Source organism: Panthera pardus, unplaced genomic scaffold, assembly GCF_024362965.1.
Source record: "Panthera pardus isolate Hobbes unplaced genomic scaffold, ASM2436296v1 HiC_scaffold_24, whole genome shotgun sequence".
Lineage (NCBI taxonomy): Eukaryota > Metazoa > Chordata > Mammalia > Carnivora > Felidae > Panthera > Panthera pardus.
In genome coordinates, this window is record NW_026526810.1 from 76,387,161 (window position 1) to 76,408,128 (window position 20,968).

The 20,968-nt window shown below is 43.8% G+C and overlaps 1 protein-coding gene and 1 non-coding gene across 2 annotated transcripts in view; one reads left to right on the top strand and one right to left on the bottom strand.

Moving 5' to 3' along the window:
- Positions 1-3,091: 3,091 nt before the first annotated feature.
- LOC128773189 (U1 spliceosomal RNA) lies at positions 3,092-3,255 on the top strand. The gene has a single exon (XR_008417464.1). It is a non-coding gene; the product is annotated as a U1 spliceosomal RNA (small nuclear RNA).
- A 2,341-nt stretch (positions 3,256-5,596) lies between these two features.
- The window catches only part of SNX6 (sorting nexin 6), a 60,200-nt gene continuing 44,828 nt past the window's right edge, over positions 5,597-20,968 (bottom strand). The window contains exons 11-14 of the mRNA XM_019426177.2: positions 16,509-16,595; positions 13,717-13,876; positions 13,544-13,629; positions 5,597-6,343 (exon numbers count right to left, since the gene is read on the bottom strand). Coding sequence (XP_019281722.1) covers positions 6,290-6,343; positions 13,544-13,629; positions 13,717-13,876; positions 16,509-16,595 — 387 coding nt within the window. The 3' untranslated portion in view covers positions 5,597-6,289. The remainder of the gene's footprint in view (positions 6,344-13,543; positions 13,630-13,716; positions 13,877-16,508; positions 16,596-20,968) is intronic.

The window sequence follows — 20,968 nt, forward strand, 5'->3', positions numbered from 1 at the left end:
AACCAGGCCTCTTTGGAGAAATAGATAATTTTCACGAGCCAAGACAGATACATAATGGCCCTGGAACATCTTGTGCCAGAAGACACGGAAATGCTCCAAAAATGTTATGGACATGTCCAAAGGACACAGTAGGCACCCTGAAGGGGTTTTTATAGGCCCGATCTGAGAACATTAGAACATCAAAATAAATTTCAAAACAGTTTTGGGTTACAAACAACTGAACAAAATAACAACCATGAGTTCGTATCGTTAGCACATAGGGAAGGAGGGAAAGTCCTACCTTACGATGCCAGCTGATAACTGAAGAATGAATGATGGAATTAGAAAATGGACATTTGGCAATCATAACGCAAGAGCCACCAGTGGATGCTAAAAACTGTTGTGTTAAACAGGATATTCACATATCCTCAAATTATCTCCATACAAATCACTTAATAATTACAAAGGGAAAACTTGATGAACACCTCCAGTGGCCGACAGTTGCAGTGCTGGCTCCAGTACCCAGGTGCTTCTGCAACACCCCAGCCTACTGACTTTGGCCTTCGCTATGTGACTTGCTTTGGCTAATGGGACATTAGTAAATGGGATGCGAGCAGAAGGTTGAAAATCACTTGCTCATTAAGACTGGCTCTCACTTGCCTGTCCTGAGGCCACCATGAGAAGAAGCCTGGGTTAGCCCGTTGGAGGATGAAATCGCCGGAGTGAACGTGAACCGTGTCTGCCGAAGTCCCCTAGACCGACTAGGCCCCAGGTGACCTGCAGGCTGGCCGCCGCGGCTCCAGCGATCCCACTTGAGACCGGCAGAACTGCCCAGTGGAACCCAGCCAGAATCGCTGATCCACAGAATTGTGAGCAAGTGAAACGGTCATTATTTCCAATCACTAAGTTTTACGGCAATTTGTTACACAGAGACGGGTAACCGATACACCTCCTTAACTAAGTAGTCGATGTTAACCCCACCAGTAATAGAACAAACTGCCTTCACGTGCCTCCAAACGTGGTGCCCAGAGGAGGCCTGTATACATTTGCTAGGTCTGTCATAATAAAATACCACCAACTGGGTGGCTTAAAAAAAACAGAAGTGTATTCTCTCACAGTTCTGGAAGCTAGAGGTCCAAAAGCAAGGTGCCAGCAGGGCCATACTCTCTCTGAGGCTCTGAGTGGAATCGTCCCTCGTTACTCCCCAGCTTCCGGTGGTGACAAGCCAATCCTTGGCTCGCTTGTGGCTACATCACTACACTCTCTGCTTCTGCCATCGCATGGTGTTCTGTCAGCGAGTCTCTTCACATTGCCGTCTTCCTCGCATAAGGAAAACGGTCACATTGGATCAGGGCCCGCTCTAGTGACCTCACCTTCACTCGACTGTATCTGCAAAGATCAGATTTCCAAAGAAGGTCACAGTCCTAGGTACCAGGACTTAGGACTTCAACATATTTTTTTGGAGGGACACAAACCCACCCATAACAGACACGGTATCATTTACGTAGCCTTCGTGTCAAAAATGCATTCCTGAATGTACTTGCGAGGGAAGCCAGGACAACTCAAAAACTGAAGGACAGTCTCCAAAATGACTGGCCTGTAGTCTTCAAAAAGGCCTGCATAATGAAATGCAAAGAACTACCTGGGAACTATTTCAGATAAAGAGACATGACAACTGAATGCAACACATGATTTTGAATTTTCCTTTGCTATAAAGGACATTATTGGGACAATTGATGGAAGAGGGAATAACGTCTGTAGAGTAGTAAGATTGTATCAATGTTCATTTCTTGGTTTTGATAATTTTCCTGGGGTTAGGGAAGAGAACCATTTGTTTGTTTTGAGGAGTAATACACCCTAAGAAAGGAAACTTCCTGAAATAACTAACAATCAAAAACGTGGGCCACCTGGGTGCTCAGTCCCTTAAGAGAACGAGCCTTGGTCATGATCTCACGGTTGGGGGCGGGGAGGGGGCGGAGAGGGGGTTCGGTGCGCGTGGGGCTCCCCCCCCCCCCCCCCCCCCCCCGCTGACAGCACGGAGCCTGCTTGGGATTCTCCCTCTCCCCTGCTCTCGCGCGTCCTCCCGCTCTCTCTCAAAATAAATTAAAAAACAAAAGAAAAGAAAAGTAAAGTAAAAGGATGTACAACACGTTAACTCGGATCTTGATGCTGCTAGAACCTCAGAGCAGTCTTTGCTGACCCAATAATCTCTAGTCCTGTCTCTTGCCTTGCTTTGCTCCAGGGACCCGATCACCCAGGAACACACAACACTTCAATCATTTTGCCCCTATCTGAAGAGGATATTTACCTTTACCTCCACTCGATCTCCGGAAAGAATCTTCTTGTACAGAAGAGGAAAAGACAAATCCGGGCAGGCTGAAAGAGGCAGCCGAACCCCACAGGATGAAAACGTGATATTTCCGTTCATTTGATTTTCGGAGACCATTCGACGCCCCTCCCAGCCCACACATCTACTCTAGAGAATGGACGCCTTGTCCTGACTGACGCCCTCTGTTCAAATTTTCCTTTCGTTGTCGCAAGATTAGGTTACTACGTAATCCGAAAGGTCATACTGAGGATTAAGACAATTTCATGTTAAATTGGTGACAAAACTCTTAGTATTTAAGGTTGAGTTGATTCTCTGTTGCGTATTGCATGTAATTTTCGTTGCAAGGAAGGGGAGACTTAACCCACCGCCTCGGTGGGGCCTGCAACTTCTGGACGCCGCGGGACCCCGTCTTCTCGGGTCTCCCCTCCGGGTCCCGACTCCTCGCCGCCCTCCCCCCATCCTTCGCTCCAGGCACCGGCGGTCTGCCGGGACACTAGCACATCCGTTGTCCCAGAGCTGGAGCCGCGACGCTGGGAGGCGCGCGACAAGGCGTGGCGTATGTAGATGAACAAGCGCGCAGAGGCTGCCGGTCCCGGACCGCCTGGGCGCGCACGTCCCGCGTGGGGGCTAGGCAAGGCGCCCGCGGTTGTTTTGCGGCCGGGAGAGGTTGGAGCTGAGGGGGTGCTGCGGGCAACCGGGGCGCGGAAGCCGCGTGGGGCAAGTGACCGTGTGTAAGAAGCGTGGCGAGCGCGAGGGTGTGGGTCGAGGCGGGTCGAGCAACTCATACTTACCTGGCAGGGGAGATACCATGATCACGAAGGTGGTTTTCCCAGGGCGAGGCTTATCCATTGCACTCCGGATGTGCTGACCCCTGCGATTTCCCCAAATGTGGGAAACTCGACTGCATAATTTGTGGTAGTGGGGGACTGCGTTCGCGCTTTCCCCTGACTTTTCGTGGTCTGAAGGGAAGAACTCGAGCTTCGCCACGACAGCGCTGTTGTTGCTGCGTTATTTCTCGTGCTAACGGGTCATGGGACGCCCAAAACAAGCCTGACACAAAGTGGACACGCGTTTCTCGGCTTTTACTTTGCTTTGTTTTTTTCCTTATCCCGTTTTCGCCGCTTATATCCCGCGTGCTGCGACAGCGCGGAGAAAGCTTTCCCGGTCGTCTGAGGAGGTGGTGATACGCGGGCTCATGCGAGTTTGCGGGGGCCCAGGAGACGGCGCAGAAGTACATCTGGGGTTCGTGGTTGCTTTCTTTTCTGTGTAAGTTCTGCGACACCTCGTTCCCCCCCTTTCCCCCCCCCCCCCCCGCAGTGTCTCCTTGAAATCCACCACCCTGTTCTGTTTACTTGTGCGTAGTGCCTCCCTTCGAAAAGGTCTGTTTGAGCTCAACTTCTGTAGTAGTTCACCACGGAATCTGTGTTGTAGGCGCTTTCCCAAACTAGGGGCAGAGGAGAACCTCGCCCAGTCTTTAAGCCTCACGGGCCTTAGCGGCCCGGGGACCCCCACTTTCTTTTGCAATTTCCTTTCTTTACCATCGTCCACCTTCACTGCCACCAACCCCGCCACCTTCATTCCTCCTGGGTCGTTCATTCCTACTGCTCCCGTCACTCTCTTCCTCTCAGAGCGTGCAGTAAAGACACCTGTGGGAGAAACCCTGTACTACTACCCAGTGCAGGGCTTTGTCTCTGTTACTGGGCGTCTTCCTCTTTCTCCTTTGTGTCCCCCAGGCACAAGATGGTCCCTAAATGTTTCGTAAATGCCACACCACGAGAATATTGAAACCAGTTTTTGGTTTGGTTTTGTTTTCCGGGGAACCAGCAGCTGAGCTGTGGAATACTTCCATTGTTCTGGAGGTACAAAGTAGCATCTTTCCTAAAGTATGCCCTTGAGGGAGTAACCTACACTCTTCACCTTCTTTGTGTGTTTTGTGACAAGGTCCTTGGATAGTGCGGCCAACTCATTTATGTGTGTTTTTGTTAAGCACCCTGCCCGCACTAATATGTAACTTGCTGCTTCCACTCTACCCCCACCCCAACAGACACCGTAAACATGTAAACCAGGGACCAAGGGATGTACCTACCACTCTCCTACCCTTGCCCGGAATAAGGCCCCCTTGGTACAAACAAGCAGATTAGCTGATGGATAGGTGCAACACTGTATTACTGCCTTTTGCCCCGTACTTGCTGTTTCTTAGCATTTACACAGCACCTTCACATTTTCAAAGCACTGTACCAATGTTTATTAATCCTCACAACACCCCTGTGAGGTAGGTAGGTCAGTATGTCCTTTGTAGTAGAGAAACTGAGGCAGACAGAGGTCAAGCGAACCAACCTGCCTAGGCCACAAGGGCAGCCGGCGAAGGGACTGCACCCGAGTCCCGAAGCCAGGGCTCTCTGTCCCGTTCACCCACTGGTGAGCATCGCGTGGGTGTCTTCTCACCAGTGAAGGGGACACACAGGAGGACCAAACACACAGATTTCTCAGGCAACCGGGGGGGGGGGGGGGTAGTACAAACGACATCAGGGAATAACCAGGGAACGACGCCAGTGAAAGAGAGAAACGTGAACCAGCACACCAGTAAGGCAAGAGAACATGCTGGAGAGCAAGGCTGGGATCATGGTGACTACTCAGAAGACCTAGACCAGGGGTGGGGAAAATGTAAACGAGGAACCCACCTACAAGGTGACCAACCCAAATACCTGTGGTTTCCAACTGGAAGAAAAGTTAGACAGTGAAAAAAACCAAACCACACAATCGAATTTTAAATTAGAAATGACACGGCGATAATTCACATTAAAAAGGCCAATCATATTTGTATGGTAACTAGTATCCTTTTTGGAGCCTTCCATTCCAAATATTCCAACTCCCGCCCCCCCCCCCCCCCCCCCCCCCGGGCTGTTCCTTACAGCACTCTTTCTCTCTCCATACCAATCTGTACACTAGTAGAACTATCAAGTGGCTCGATGGCGTGTCGCAGGGTTAACTGGCCCGGCTAGGGATGGAATTCAGGAAACCATCACAGACGGACCATTCTGCTGCCTCCTGTATTTTAGAAACAGCTGTTTCGAACCTGCCTCTGCCCAATTCCATCTTCTAGGAAAGGCTGAGAGCACACAGAGAAGCAGTTCATTCTTTCATAAGGGGATTGGTGAACCTGGTTCAACATGCCATTTTCAGAGAAAAAAGAGAAAAGACCTGCACTGTAAAGCATAACGAAGGAGTAGATTGATTATAGCTACTCCAAATTTTAGAGTGATACAATGACCACAGAGTTAAAAACTATCACTGTTACCACGGTTTATTTGACAATAGTCGGTTTAGTCTACAAGTTTAAGGCAAACATACTAATGCAGTTGCTTTTCATCAGAAATCATACTTATAAAGATTACATAAAGTCTGTCCCAAAACTTCTAAGAAATGTTCATTAATTAAAAATAAGTCTGATTAAGATGCTTTTACCAGGATACATGGATGAACTAAGGTGGCATACAATGTTTTTAAAAAAACAAAACAAAACATAACAAAAACACCAAGAGAAAACAAAAGGTAATGGCAACCTTTATCTTGTCTGAACAATGCATCTTTGAAAGGGTTAAACATCAGAAATTACTTAAAGGGAAATAAGATTGGCAGCCGTAAGGAACGCTATTCAGAAAATAAAGACGGTTACAGAGGCTACTTAAAAAAAGGACTGAACGCTGGGCTTCGGAAGAGGAGGAGCGCACGGTGATGGACAACCGTCCCAGGGAGCACACGGGGAGCTGCAGGAGGGCAGCGTTCCACCACACAGACGGACGGACCCGCAAAACCCGTGGACGGCACCGCTCCATCGCTTCTCAGAAAAAAAGGAGAGTAGATGCACTTGGTCAGCTGTTTCTTTTGTTTCCAGTGAGCAGTAAATGCCTAATCTCATTAAGAAAACAAAAATAAAATCTGAAGGAAGGCAGCCCTTTTTAACCAAAGGCGGAGTGTGGCTTATGTGTCTCCATTTAACACTGCCAAGCAGTTCTGCAGCAACTGTAGGTTACCCTAAAAAGGAAGGGAAAATAAATCATGAAGTGCAGACAGCCTGGAAGAGTTGCAGTGAAAATATAACAGCGCTGGGAATCCCGTAACTAACGCCACCTTTATTAAGACAACAGAACTCCGGAAACAGCTACTCACTATCCACACACGTACGGGTTTAAAGACATAAAACCGTATCATTTGTTTCACGTACAATGTTTTCCACACACCAGATTTCTTCAGGACATTTCCGTCTAGATCAGTATTATGGTTTTGAATTACTCGGCATGATTCTAATGAGGGATGAAACATGCCCTGTGTGTCCAAGTCAAACTACCGGACGTTTTGCAAGACCGGTTCTTATCACTTTCCTCTAGCCGTTAAAATCTGTGTATTAGAGTAGAGGTATATTAAATTATAACATACGCTTTCACGACTAAAGTAGTGAGTGATACCAGTTTTTATACACATAGCCGTAAGTTCCCGTACAACGGCAATCTGTAACATTCAGACAGACCTACGTACCCATTTGTAAAGCATGGGCGCTGGCATCCAAATTTAGACACGTGTCCGGACAAATGTAAGCATATATGGATTACACCGATAAATACATGGGGTAAAGGAAAACCTCTTCCTTCCAGTAAGTAGAAAGCCAACTAAAACGATGCGATCAGAAAAGTGACCGTCTGGCAGCCACCACAATAATCGACTGAGGCAAAAGTCATGAACGGTGGCTTTGAGCATAAGGCTGAAATGCCAATACCGTAGCCATTAGGTACGTAGGGCGATGGAAAATTTAAATTTCTGTTAATTAAAGTTAAATAAAAACTCAGTTTCTCAGTTGCACCACCCACATTTCAAGTGTAAGCGTTTGACGGCCACGTGTGGCTACTTAGTGGCTACCGTACCAGACAGTGCTGATGACAGAATACTTCCATCATCACACAAAATTCTATGGGACAGTGCTGGGTAAGCGATGGGGTATTTACACAGTCCCAAGTATCTCCCCACAGAATACTTCTTCATTTCAAAGTGTAGTAACTTGGCCACTGAGAAACCTGCAGACATCATCACTTGAACCAAATGATCAAAGTCAGACATTGCCAGCGAGGCAACTCATCAACAGCATGTACCTCCTGAAAGGATGCAGCAACGAGAAGGTCCGAGCACCACTTCTGGGCGATTCCTGCCACAGGTGGGGAATCTAAACTCAATAACTAGACGAACCCAAAGCGAGGGACATTTTACAGACCTGTGCTTTTCAGTGTCCAATGTTATGAAATACAAAGACTCAGGAACTTTCCAGGTTCAGGAAGTCTAAAACAACACGTGCCGGGGGTGCGGGGCGGGGAGGGCACCTGGCTGGCCCAGTTGGTAGAGTGCGCGACTCTCGACTCTCTCGATCCTGGGGGTCTTGAATTCAAGCCCTACAGCGGGTGTAGAGCTCATCCCAATAAAAACGAAAAGTCACGCCTGGGTGGCTCTGTCGGTTAAGTGTCCGACTCTCGGTTTCTGCTCAGGTCACAATCTCACAGTCTCGGTTTCGTGAGTTGGAGCCCTCCCCCACCCCACCCTGACAGCGCCGGAGCCTGCCTTGGGATTTTCTCTCTCTCGCTCGCTCGCTCGCTCTGCCTCTCCCCTTCTCCCACGTGTGCGCTCGTGCTCTCTCTCGCTCGCTCTCTCAAAATAAATACATAAACTTAAAAAATAAATAAAAAGACCTGTGCGCCGAATGTCATGTATTATCTTGAGTATCCTTTTGCCACTAAAGACATTATTCATTATTAGACAACTGGTGGCATAAAAGTCTGTGGATTAGATAATTGTACTGTATCCATAGTAATTTCCTGATCTTTGTAATTGCTCCAAGTATTCAAGAGAATTATTTGGTGTTAGGAAATCGACACTGAAGTGTTTAAGAGCCAAGAGACTTCCTATCTGCAACCTAAATGGTTTAAGACAAAAACAGGTATGTATAAGGGTAGGGGTGTGGTGTGTGTGTGTACTGTGTAAAGAGGAAAAGTAAAGAGGGAGGGAGGAAGAGGGGGAGGGGAGGACAGAGCGAACATGACAATATGCACATTTGAGGACTCTAGTGACAACTATCCAGGGATTCTTTGTACTTTTCTTGCAACTTTACTGAGCGCCTGAAATTGGGTGACAATAAACATTTAAGAATTTCAAGTGCCCCAGTAACTGTCAATATTGTGCCAGTATAACGATGGAACTGTGACAGATGATTCTGAGCCTGTCTGTATTTCTGACATGATCTTCTTAAAGGTATATCCCTCCAGTGGGACTAAGTCCAAGGATACACATCCTGCACTTGACACACTGCCAAAGCCCTGCAGAAGGGTGTACCCTGGTCCACACTTACCCACCAGGCACGAGGACTCCACGCCCTCATAGGCAGCAGTAGCATCACCTTTTTTTTTTTTTTTTTTTTTTTTTGGTCCGCTGCCTTTATCATACATTCTGTGCTTCATTAATAAAGTATCTGAGACTATCTTCAAGGACACAAAAGTGACCAAATGACCTAATTTTCTGTTATAACCAGGTTCCAATACATGGCAAGACATATCCCGGTTATAATGAATGAAATCCTAAGTAGTTTTAAACCATCTGGATGTAAATTTAACCAATGTCTAATCTCTTTGGAATAACTTATATGGATTCTGGGACCAAAATGGGACTTTGTTCAGATTTGCAAAATCATCAAGAAACCTCAGACGAGAGGGCAGGGTTTCTCAACCTCGGTGTTTTTTTTTTTTTTTTTTTTTTTTTTAAGCTTTATTTATTATTTTTTTAAATGTTTATTTTATTTTATTTTTGAGAGAGAGAGACACACACACACACAGAGAGAGAGAGAGAGAGAGAGAGAGAGAAGAGAATCCCAAGCACGCTCCACGGTTATCAGTGCAGAGCTGGACACGGGGCTCGAACTCACAAACCCGTGAGATCATGACATGAGCGGAAACCAAGAGTCAGACGCTTAACTGACTGAGCCACCCAGGCGCCCCAAGTTTTGTTTATTAAAGTAATCTCTCTACACCCAACATGGGGCTTGAACTGGCAACTCCGAGATCGAGAGTCACACGTTCTTCTGACTGAGCCAGCCAGGCACCACCCACCCTACCCCCCATTTAAAAAAAAAGTTTATTTTATCATTATTTTTAAAATTTATTATCATTTTCTTAGGTAGGTCAAGAGGCGGGTGCTTGACTGACTGAGCCACCCAGGCGCCCCTGAACGATTTTATTTTTAAAGTCATCTCTACACCCGACGTGGGGCTCGGACCTACAACCCTGAGAACACGAGTTGCACGCTCCACCGACTGAGCCATCCAGTCTCAGTGTCCCTCAGTCTTGGCACACTTGACGTATTTGGGGCTGTGGAATCCTTTCCAATGGGGGCTCTCCTGTGCCCTGTCAAAAGTTTAGCAGCATTCCTGCCCTCTGCGCCCTACATACCGGTCGTAAACCCACCCATCCTCCGTTGTGACTACCAGACACGTCTCCAGAAATTGCTAAATGTCTCCCGGGAGGCAAAACTGCCTCTAGTCGGGAGAGCCACTGGAGTAGAAGACCCATCAGAGAACACATTTCAGAAAGGACCTGAAAAGCACAGAAATCTGGAAACCAGAGGCTGACAACCATGTATATAGTAAGGGTCAGCAAACTCTGTAAAGGGCTTAGTAAACACATAGTAAACATTTTAGACTTTGAGAGACATGTGGTCTCTGTTTTGCTGTAGTATGAAAGCAACCACAGACAGGGCACAAAGGAACGAGCTTGGCTGTATTCCAGTAAAACTTCACTTACAGATGAAATCTAAATTTCACGTAATTATCACGTGTCATGAAATATTATTCTTTCGCCTTTTTTTAAAGAACCACTGAGGGGCACCTGGGTGGCTCAGTCGGTCAAGCGTCGTCCGACTCTCGATTTCGGCTCAGGTCATGATCTCACGGTTGGTCGTGAGATCAGCCCCGCCTGGGATTCTGCACTGGGCGTGGAGCCTGCTTAACATACTCTCTCTCCGGGACACCTGGGTGGCTCTTTCGGGTAGGTGTCTGACTCTTGGGTTTCGGCTCAGGTCATGGTCTGGCGGTTAGGGAGTTCAAGCCCTACATCGGGCTTCACGCTGACAGTGAGGAGCCTGCTTGGTGTTCGTTCTCTCTCTCTCTCTCTCTCTCTCTCTCTCTCTCTCCCTCTCTCCCTCTCTCCCTCTCTCTCTCCCTGTCTCTCTCTGCCCCTTCCCTGCTCGTGCTCTATCTCTCTCTCCCTCTCAAAAAACCAACGCCATTCTTGGCTCACAGGCTACACAAAAACAGGCAGACTGTAATTTGCTAATCCTTCCTTAAACCTATTAACAAAATCCTGAATAGATTTTATAACCTCCTTACAAAGAACAAACATGGTGAACATTAGAAACCAACACGGGTGCAGTAACAATAAATCGTGCCAACCTTATCGAAGTATTTTCTTTTGAGAGGGTGATTAGACCAGGAAATCCGTAATATATAGCTTCATTGTAATGAGGAATTGGATGCTTCTTGTATCCATCACAGATAAAAGGGAAACGGTTGATGATAGTATAAATGGGTGAATTCCTAGCTACCCAAATAACCATCACCAAAGAATACTCATTAATAACTTAATATCAATTAGTATAGAAAGAAAGGGAGGGAACTAAAAATTCAGCCTTTTTGGGTACCGTGCACTTATCCAATTAGATGAACCAATGTTGACTCCTTTGGTCCCGATCAATCTTTTAAAGTAAAACTTAGATGACGACATAAAAGGGAAGTTCATACAAACTACAAATGTCCATCACTTGGGAGTAATAACCACTCTCCTAGTCAACTACTATATGATCAAATCGAAGTTTCCAAAAGATCTCACGCTGGGCTGAAACTAGCAAGCTACAATTTGACAGACATAACTGTGGCCTGCAACTTCATTTTAAAAATTAAATGCTCCGTACATGAAACAGTTCTAGAGACCTGTTGCACGACGATGTGAATATACTTAACAAGGCTGAACCGTACACTTTAAAAGTGGGTAAGACGGTACATTTATGTGTTTTTTACCACAAAAATGAAAACTATTACTACAAAGAATTAAACACACAACTATAGGTTGGAGGCTCGAAAACAGACCAAGAAGGAGGAGGAGAAGGAGGAGAAGATGTGTGATTATAAGCCAAATCAAGCTGGTGTAAGATGGTGCTAAAAAAAAACAAATCACAAAAGAACCAAAAAACAAAAAAACAAACCCTTATATGAAAAGCAAAAAGAAAAAGAAAAAAAAGAAAAAACACAAAAAACCCTTATGCCTCTAAAACTGCCGTAAGAAGAAACGTATACAATAATAAGTCCACGTATGGAAAGGTGTTTCCATTTCTGGGTGCAATATTGAAAAAAAAAATTTTAATGTTTATTTACTTTTTTTTTTTTTTTTTTTTTTGAGAGAAAGAGAGAGAGAGAGACATAGAGACGGAGAGAGACAGAGCACGAGCAGGGGAGGGGCAGAGAGAGAAAAGAGGGAGACACAGAATCCGAAGCAATTCCAGGCTCTGAGCTGTCAGCACAGAGCCCGACGTCGGGCTCGAACTCACGAACTGTGAGATCGTGAGATCGTGACCTGAGCCAAAGACAGAGGCCTACCCAACTGAGCCACCAAGGGGCCCCTGCATGCAATATTTGAAAACAGCAATGACCTAGTGTAATAATATAAAAAGCTTACTGAAATGTATGGGATAAAATATATTTAGCTCAAAGATGTCTAGCTTGTAGGAGAGAATATATTCAAATATTTGAGGGTAATATATCCAAATGTTTCTGTGGGAGAAATTAAATTCATTTTTCTTTCTTTTTTTAAAGCCAACCCATTTATTTTGAGTTTGAGAGAGACAGAGAGCGCGAGCGAGCGAGCGCACGAGCGGGGAGGGGCAGGGAGAGAGAGAACCCCAAGCAGACTCCACGCAGAGTTGGACGCAGGGCTCCTCCAGCTGACAAACTGTGAGACAGACCATGACCTGACCAAAACCAAGAGTCGGATCCTCAAACGACAGAGCCACCCAGGCATCCGTCAAATTTATCTTTCTTATTTCACATGACAAAACTCTGACCAATTTGTCAAAGTGACACACAAGCAGCTTTCTGTGCGTTATGGAGTGTCCCGAACGTCTTAGTAGAGTCTCAAGCTTTTTAATGACTTTCAAAGTGTAAATACTATAAATATATTAACAAAACAAAACAAAACACTAACAAGTTTATTTAAATTTCTTTAATACTTATAATTTGGGGAATTTTGAATATATTTTTACTTTCAGTCCTTCTGATTGAAGCCAGCAAATATTGAATTTTTAAAGAAGTTTTTATTAAAGATAGATTTATCTTTTTTAAGCAGTCAAAAATGATACTGGTTTCCATATTAGGTACTAGGGTCTTGCAGAGCTGACCGCTTAGAGAAATTGTACGTATTATTCTTGCTTGAATTAGATGATCTTTAAGTTCGCTGGCAATTCTAAGATTCTCTAGTTCTAACCTTATTAGAAGGCTTGGGCCAAGCTTTATCTTAACTACAAGAAAGGGCTGAATCTGGAGGAAACAAACACTATAAAAAACCCTGGGCGAAGGATATTTATTTACTAACATTAAATTATTCTGAAGTACTAAAATGATCTTCAAAAATTAGCATTCCAATTATAATTCATTCTAATCCAGGAATGGTTCTTCCAATATCCCTCCAGAAAGAAACTGTCATTAAAGGATTATTATCAATTCCATAACTGACTCCTTCCTTCCTCCCTGCCTTCCCCTCTTTCTTTTTTTTTAAGTAATCTCTACACCCAACACCCAACGTGGGGCTCAAACTCACATCCAGGAGATCAAGAGTCACATGCTCCACCGAATGAGCCGGCCAGGCACCCCATAATTCATTCATTCATTCATTCATTCATTCATTCATTTCTTTCTTTTCTTTCTTTCTTTCTCTCTCTCTCTCTCTCTCCCTCCCTCCCTCCCTTTTCTTTTTAATGTGTATTTTTTTACTTTTGCGGGGGAAGGGCACAGAGGGGGGACAGAGGATCTGAAAGGGGGCCGCACAGCCTAACGTGGAACTTGAAACTCACCAATCGTGAGGACCCAGGTGTCCCAAGACTGACTCATTTCTAAATTATAAGTCACGTAAAATATTAAACCTTGACCATGACACTAACCTTTGCATGCTTCAGTTCTAACTCTGCCAGTTCCACTAAATTTTTTCTGAATGCGGCAACTCTTCTCGTCTTAAAATCTATAAGTTCTGTGAACAAAAGAAATTAGGATTAACTATTTAATTCACATAATAGTTGAAGGTATACCGTATAATTAAAGGTTAATATAACAGTACCTTGTTTTGCAGATTCAGATATTTTTTCAAATTTCTGACAACATAATTGTTGGGATGTCTCAGCCTGAAGAACATCTTTATTTTTCGCTCTTGCTTTATCCAGTGCTTTATTAGCATTTTCATAATCCACTAGTGACCTAGATCTTCGATAGAGGAGATCCTATACAACAGAATGCTTCACAGTAAGACACACTGCGTGTTTCGAACAGTTACGGGCAACCACCACCACCCCACTGCCCCCATCATCATCAGAGCTAACGCTTACGCCATGAAGATCACATGCCAGTCACCCTCCAAATGGCCTTTATAACAGCTTTACGGAGATGTAATTCACACACAGACAACTCGTTCCAAGTGCACAATTCACGGGTTTTTGGTGTGCTGGCAGAGTTGTATAACCATCACCACCATCAATTTTGGAGCATTTTTGTCGATCAAAAAGAAACCCCACATCCATCAGCAGTCATTCTTCATTTCCTCCTTGCCACCCCCCAACCCCTCCCCCCCCCCCCCCAACCCTAGACAACCGCTGATCTGCTTTCTGTCTCTATAGATTTGCCTATTCTGGGTGTGCCATGAAAACAAAAATGGAATCACGTAATATGTGGCCTTTTCTGTCTGGCTTTCTTCACACAGCATAAAGTTTCGAGTTCATTCATGTTATAACTGAATCAGTACTTCATTCCTCTTGACTGTTAAATAATATTTCGCCGTAAGGACAGACACACCACATGGTTGTGTCCGTTCACCAGGGGAGAGACATTTGTTTCCACACTCTGCCTATTATGAATAATGCTGTTATGAACATTTGTGTATAAGTCTATGTGGGAACATGTCTTCCTTTCTCTTTCTATCTCATTACTTAGGGGTGGAATTGCTGGGTCACTTGGTAATTCTATGTTCAACCTTTTGAGAAACTGCCAGACTGTTTTCCAAAGTGGCTGCACCATTTTACATTTCTGCAGACGCTGTACGAGTGTCCCAATTTCTCCACATCCTTGGCAACACTTATCTTTTTGATTAAAGCCACCTGGTGGTGTGAAGTGGTATCATGCTGTGGTTTTACTTTATAAAGATTTAATTAATTATTGAAAGCAATTTTTAAAAAAGGTTTATTCACTTTTGAGAGAGACAGAGACAGAGCAGAAGCGGGGGAGGGCAGAGAGAATGGGAGACAGAATCTGAAGTAGGGTCCATGCTCTGAGCCGTCAGCACAGAGCCCGTTGCGGGGCTCGAATCCACAAACCATGAGACCATAACCTGAGCCAAAGTTGGACACCTAACCGAATGAGCCACCCAGGTGCCCCTTACTTATTAATTTTTTTTTTTTAAGTTCATTTGTTTTGGGAGAGAGAACAAGAGTGGGTGGGGCAGATAGGAGGAGAGAGAAAATCCCAAGTAGGCTCCACACTATCATCGTAGAGACTGATGTGGGGCTTGAGCTCATGAATCGTGGGTTCATGACCTGAGCCAAATACAAGAGTCAGACACTTATTCAACTGAGCCACCCAGGCACCACTAATGATTTTATGTTTTAAGTAATCTCTACACCCAATGTGGGGCTTGAACTCAAGACCCTGAGATCAAGAGTCACATGTGCTATAAACTAAGCCAGCCAGGTGCCCCAAGGCCTATTTATAATTTGATAAGGAATGAAAAGCTGGTGTACAAATCACCACTGACCACATGGGAATTTTCTGTACAATACATACCGATTCATAAATTAACACAAAATTTGGAATATCTGAGCCACTAAGTTTCAGTGCTTTTTTCAGTTGTTTCTGTTAAACATTTTTTGGATAGTAAGAGTTTTAGTCTTGCACATACACAGACTTCCAAAGGAAATTTGGGTTCCCTGGGTGGCTCAGTTGGTTGAGTGATTGACTCTTGATTTTGGCTGAGGTCATGATCTTGCGGTTGGTGGGTTTGAGCCCCAGGTCGGTCTCTGCACTGATAGTGCAGAGCCTGCTGGGATTCTCAGTCTCCCTCTCTCTCTGCCCCTACTCCCCCTCTTCACTCTCAAAAAAAAAAAGGAAATTTGAGTCGCCTTAAAATAAAACACATTCTGATTTTAGAGCTCATTTACCCCCAAAAGATATATATAGACCAAATTAGGACTCCTTTAGCTACGGGGTTTACTTTTTGTTTTGTAGGCATTTTACCTGAATGACTACACCAAATTCATTAAAAAAAAAAAAAAAAAATTCTAATCTATACTGTATCAGAAGCTTATAGAGGAGACATTATTTTTAGTTATTTTTTAATTTTATTATTATTTTTAATAATTTAAAAAAAAATGTTTATTTTTTGAGAGACAGAGTGAGAGAGCACATGTGTGCACAAGCCGGGAAAGGACAGAGAGAAAGGGAGACACAGAATCCGAGGCAGGTTCCAGGCTCCAAGCTGTCAGCGCAGAGCCTAATGTGGGGCTCGAACTCATGAACCACAAGATCATGACCTGAGCCAAAGCCGGATGCATAACTGACAGAGCCACCCAAGTGCCCCAAGTTTTTATTCTTTTAAATAAGCACTAGGCCCAACACGGGGCATGAAGTCATGACCCCAACATTTAGAGTTGCATGCTCTACCAACTGAGCCAGTCAGGCACCCCAATAGAGGAAACATTTATGTGGGGTTCCCTGACCTACAATTTATAAAAGGAGAAAAAAATTAACACTTGAGAATATAATTTAAAATCAACAAATAATTTTTAATAACCTTAAATCTAACTTCTGAAGAGATGGCTTTTAATAAAACAGTCCTTTTTAAAAAACAGTGAACAGTCAAGTTACCTTAGCAGCTTGAGATTCCCTTAAGTAATATTTTAAAAGGTCAGAAAGTTTGAGGTCCTCATCAGCAGACACTCGTGCTTCTATTTTCTGAAAAAGGGGAAAAAACCAGGCATTTAATTAACACATAGTCTATACCCCACATTTTCTTTCTCAATTACTGTAAAAAAATTAAAGTTATAAATATCTATAGTATCCACTCCTATTTAACCTAAGTTTCCCCACCCTCTCCTTTCTACTAGCCTATTACTTTTCTTCATGATTATGACAAGAAATGAACAGAAAAAAGAAGGAGATCAAATAAAATTAGTGAGTTTATGGAAGGACTCGATATCTGATTCAAGTTCCCAGCTAGACTGTGTTTCAGTACCATCTTTCAGCACTTACATTTTCTCTTGTTACTTCCTTTCAATGATATGTACACATGATTTTAAAGCGTTAGAGGCTGACGATGGTAGGCTAGGTAACAAACCAATCTGCCTACTGAGAACAACCAGAAAATACAGTCAAAACATTACCAAAATGTGCCTGAAGACACCACAGAGTAATAAACAGATGTGGTTAGTTTGAGTTGGGATAAAATGGGAAACAGCCACTTCAGACTAAAAAGATGCAACTCTTCAGTCTGGAGAGACAGAGGATAAAGATGTATTATGTCAACCAAATATAATATAGGGACCTTGTTGGAATCTAAGTCAGATGAACTCCACTGTAAAAAGCCATTTGAGGCAACTGGGAACATGTATATAGCAAGAATTTGGTGACATCAAGGGAAATCATTGATAACTGTATTGACTATATTAAAATTCTTATCTTTTTTAAAAAATGTTTATTTATTTTGAGAATGAGATAGAGGCAGGGAACCTCAAGCAGACTCTGCACTCAGCGCAGAGCCCAACAAAGGACTCGATCCCACGAACCATGAGATCATGACCTGTGCTGAAATCAGGAGTTGGAGGTTTTACTGACTGAGCCACCCAGGTGCCCCTAATTCTTATCTTTAAAAAAAAGACAGATGTGCACAAAGGGCAGAAACAGAATGAATATGGACATTTTGGGGAAAAAGCACTTTAAGCAATGTAGAAAATGTTAACATTCAGGAAATCTGGGTGACCCATGTATAGGAATTCCTTGTACTATTCTCACAATGTTTCTGTGGGTCTGAAATTCCTGTTGAAATAAAGTTACAATTTAAAAACCCTACACATCCAGGGTACCTGGGTGCTCAGTCAGTTAAGCATCCAACTTCGGCTCAGGTCATGATCTCAGTTTGTGAGTTCAAGCCCCACATCCGGCTCTGTGCTGACAGCTCAGTATGGAGCCTACTTTGAATTCTGTGTCTCCCTCTCTCTCTGTTCCTCCCCCACTCATGCTCTGTCTCTCTCTCTCTCCTTCAAAAATAAATAAAAACATTTAAAAAAATTAAAGATAAAAACCCTATACATCCAACAGAATAACTAAAAAAAGACAACAGCAAGTACTGCAAGCTGTGTAGCAACCCCAATGCTCACATTTATTCTGATGGGAATGTAAGTTGGTACAATCACTTTGGGAAACGGTTTGGCACGATCTATGAAAGCTTTTCACATGGATACCGTAAGACCCCTAATTCCCCTCCTGGTTATATATACCGAACAAGTATCTACCTGTTTTCAGCTGAAACTATCTAAGAATGGTCTTAGAAGTACTATTTGTAAAGAGCCACAAACTAGAAACGATCCAAATGCCTACCAACAGTAGGACAAATGAATACATTTAGTCATATTCTTGCCAAGGAAAGGTATATAGCAATGAATGAAGGAATGAAGGAACTATACCTACATGCAACAACATGGATGAATCGGGGCTCCTGGGTGGTTCAGTCAGCTAAGTGTTTGATTCTTCATTTTGGCTCAGATCATGATCTCATGGTTTGTGAGACTGAGCCCCCAGCCGGGCACTGTGCTGGTAGCATGGAGCCTGCTTGGGATTCTTTCTCTCTTCCTCGCTCTCTGCCCCTCCCCCCACTTGTGCACTCGTTCGCGCATACTCTCTCTCTCTCTCTCTCTCAGTAAATAAACTTAAAACCAAACCAAAAAAACCCCAAAAAACAAAAAATGCAGGGGTGCCTTCGTGGCTCAGTTAAGCATCCGACTCTGGATTTTGGCTCAGGGTTCTCATGGTTCATGAGTTTGAGCTCTGCATGGGGCTCCATGCTGTAGTGTGGAGCCTACTTGGGATTCTCTCTCTCCCTCTCTCTGCTCCTCTCCAGCTCTCTCTCTCAAAGTAAATAAACTGAAAAGAAAAAAAAAAAAGGAAAAGTACTTCTCTCTCTTCTGAAAAAGGAAAAAAAAAAAAAAACGAACACAGATGAATCTTTTGTATGTAATGCTGAGTAAATGGAACCAGACATAAAAGAATACATAGTGCATGAAGCATTTACATAAAATATGAAAATAAGATTAATCTCTGCTGTTAGAAGCTAAGATAGTGGTTTTCCTTGCAGGAGGTGGTGACTCAGAAAGCAGCTGAAGGGGGGCAGGGCATGCTTTTTTTGTTTTTTAAGTTTACTTATTTTGAGAGAGAGAATCAGCGAGTGTGCATGTGCAGAAGGGGGGAGGGGCAAAATAGAGGGGGTAGAGAGAATCCCAAGCAGGCTTAGCAATGTCATTGTGGAGCCCAATGTGGGGCTCAAACTCATGAACCGTGAGATCATGACCTGAACCAAAATCAAGAGTTGGATGCTTAACCGACTGAGCCACCCAGGTGCCCCTAAATGTTCTATTTCTTGATCTGGGTGTTCATTATATGGGTGTGTTAAATTTGTTAAATTTCACTGAGCTGTATACTTCTCATATATGCTCTTTCCTATATGTAAAATATATTTCAATAAAAAGTTAGCAAAAACCTTGAAGCTTAAGAAACATTCCCTTACAGAGAAATAAACTTATGAACCTAACAATAAATGCACAGACATAAAATATATTCAAAATTGATTTACATAAATTTAGATAAACTGATTTAGATAAATCTAGGTAACATGTTAAATGGAAGTTGGGTGCTTTTAAATTTTTTTTTTTTTTAATGTTTATTTATTTTTGAGACAGAGAGAGACAGAGCATGAATGGGGGGAGGGTCAGAGAGAGAGGGAGATACAGAATCCGAAGCAGGCTCCAGGCTCTGAGCTGTCAGCACAGAGCCCGACGCGGGGCTCGAACTCATGGACCATGAGATCATGACCTGAGCCGAAGTCGGACGCTTAACCGACTAAGCCACCCAGGCGCCCCTAAAGTTGGGTGCTTTTAAATATGGCTCCTCTCTCCTTCCACTAAGAAGGAGTAGGGGTATGTATGTATGTATTCCCTTCCCTTGATTCTGGGCCCTAACATTGCTTGATCAATACAAAAGTGATGCTGTGCCAGTTTCAAGGCCTTAATGAAACTAGCAATTTTCACTTCCCATTTTTCAGGATGCTTGCTTTCAAGCCACCATACTGTGAGGAAGCCTAAGCAGTTCCATGGAAAAGCAACATGCAAATGTTACAGCCAATAGCCCCAGCTAAAGTCTCGGTTGGTAGCCAGTATCACCCCCAGACATCTGAGTGAAAGAGCCTTCAGAGGATTCTAGCCCACAGCCTTCATATGTTCCCTGTTGAGGCCCCAGACATCATGGAGTAAAGGCAAGCCACCTCTGTTCTGCCTTTTGTGAATTCGTGACCCAAAGAATTCATTAGCATAATAAAATGGCTGTCGTTTTAAGCTATTGATTTTAGGATGGTTTGTGCCACAGCAATAATAACCAGAACAACACCAAGACACCAAAAGAAATGAAGACTGTGGTGCCTATGGCAACGTGCCATCTAGATCTCCTTCATGAGAAATTGCTTGCTGCAAGGAGCATAGTTTGTTCAGAGTCCCAGCTGCAATCTCTCTAGATCAGAACAATATTCATCCCAAGGTTATGATACATCCTTCCCTCCTTGCCTCAGCTGCACCCAATGACAGAGCACAGGGGCAGTAGCACTAGCCCAGTCTTGCTTATGCAGTACTGCCTCTAATGAGCAACTTTGGCTGAGGACTCCCTTTTGATCTGGACAAAACTTTCTTAAGACTGCGCTATAGTCTGAAACTCCTCCTACCAAGTCCCTCTCCTTTCCCAGGTGTAGACCTGCACTATGGTCTGAAGTCTCTTCATGTCTATCCTGCTCCTCCCTCTTTGTTCTTCCCAATGAATCTCTTGCATGTCTAATCTCATCTTGACATTTACTTCTGCAAAAATACTAACTCATAAAGCTATTCTATGATACTTCCCTATTCTTTTGATGTAAACACACAGGAAACAACTGTATCTTCCTGGAAAATGCTCATTTGTACAAATACCAAAAGTGAAATAATGGGCTTTCGGGACCCTTCACTACAACAACATTTATGTATTTAATGATGGTTTCCTTTGTAAGAAAATAACTCCTTTTCTTTTACTTATCT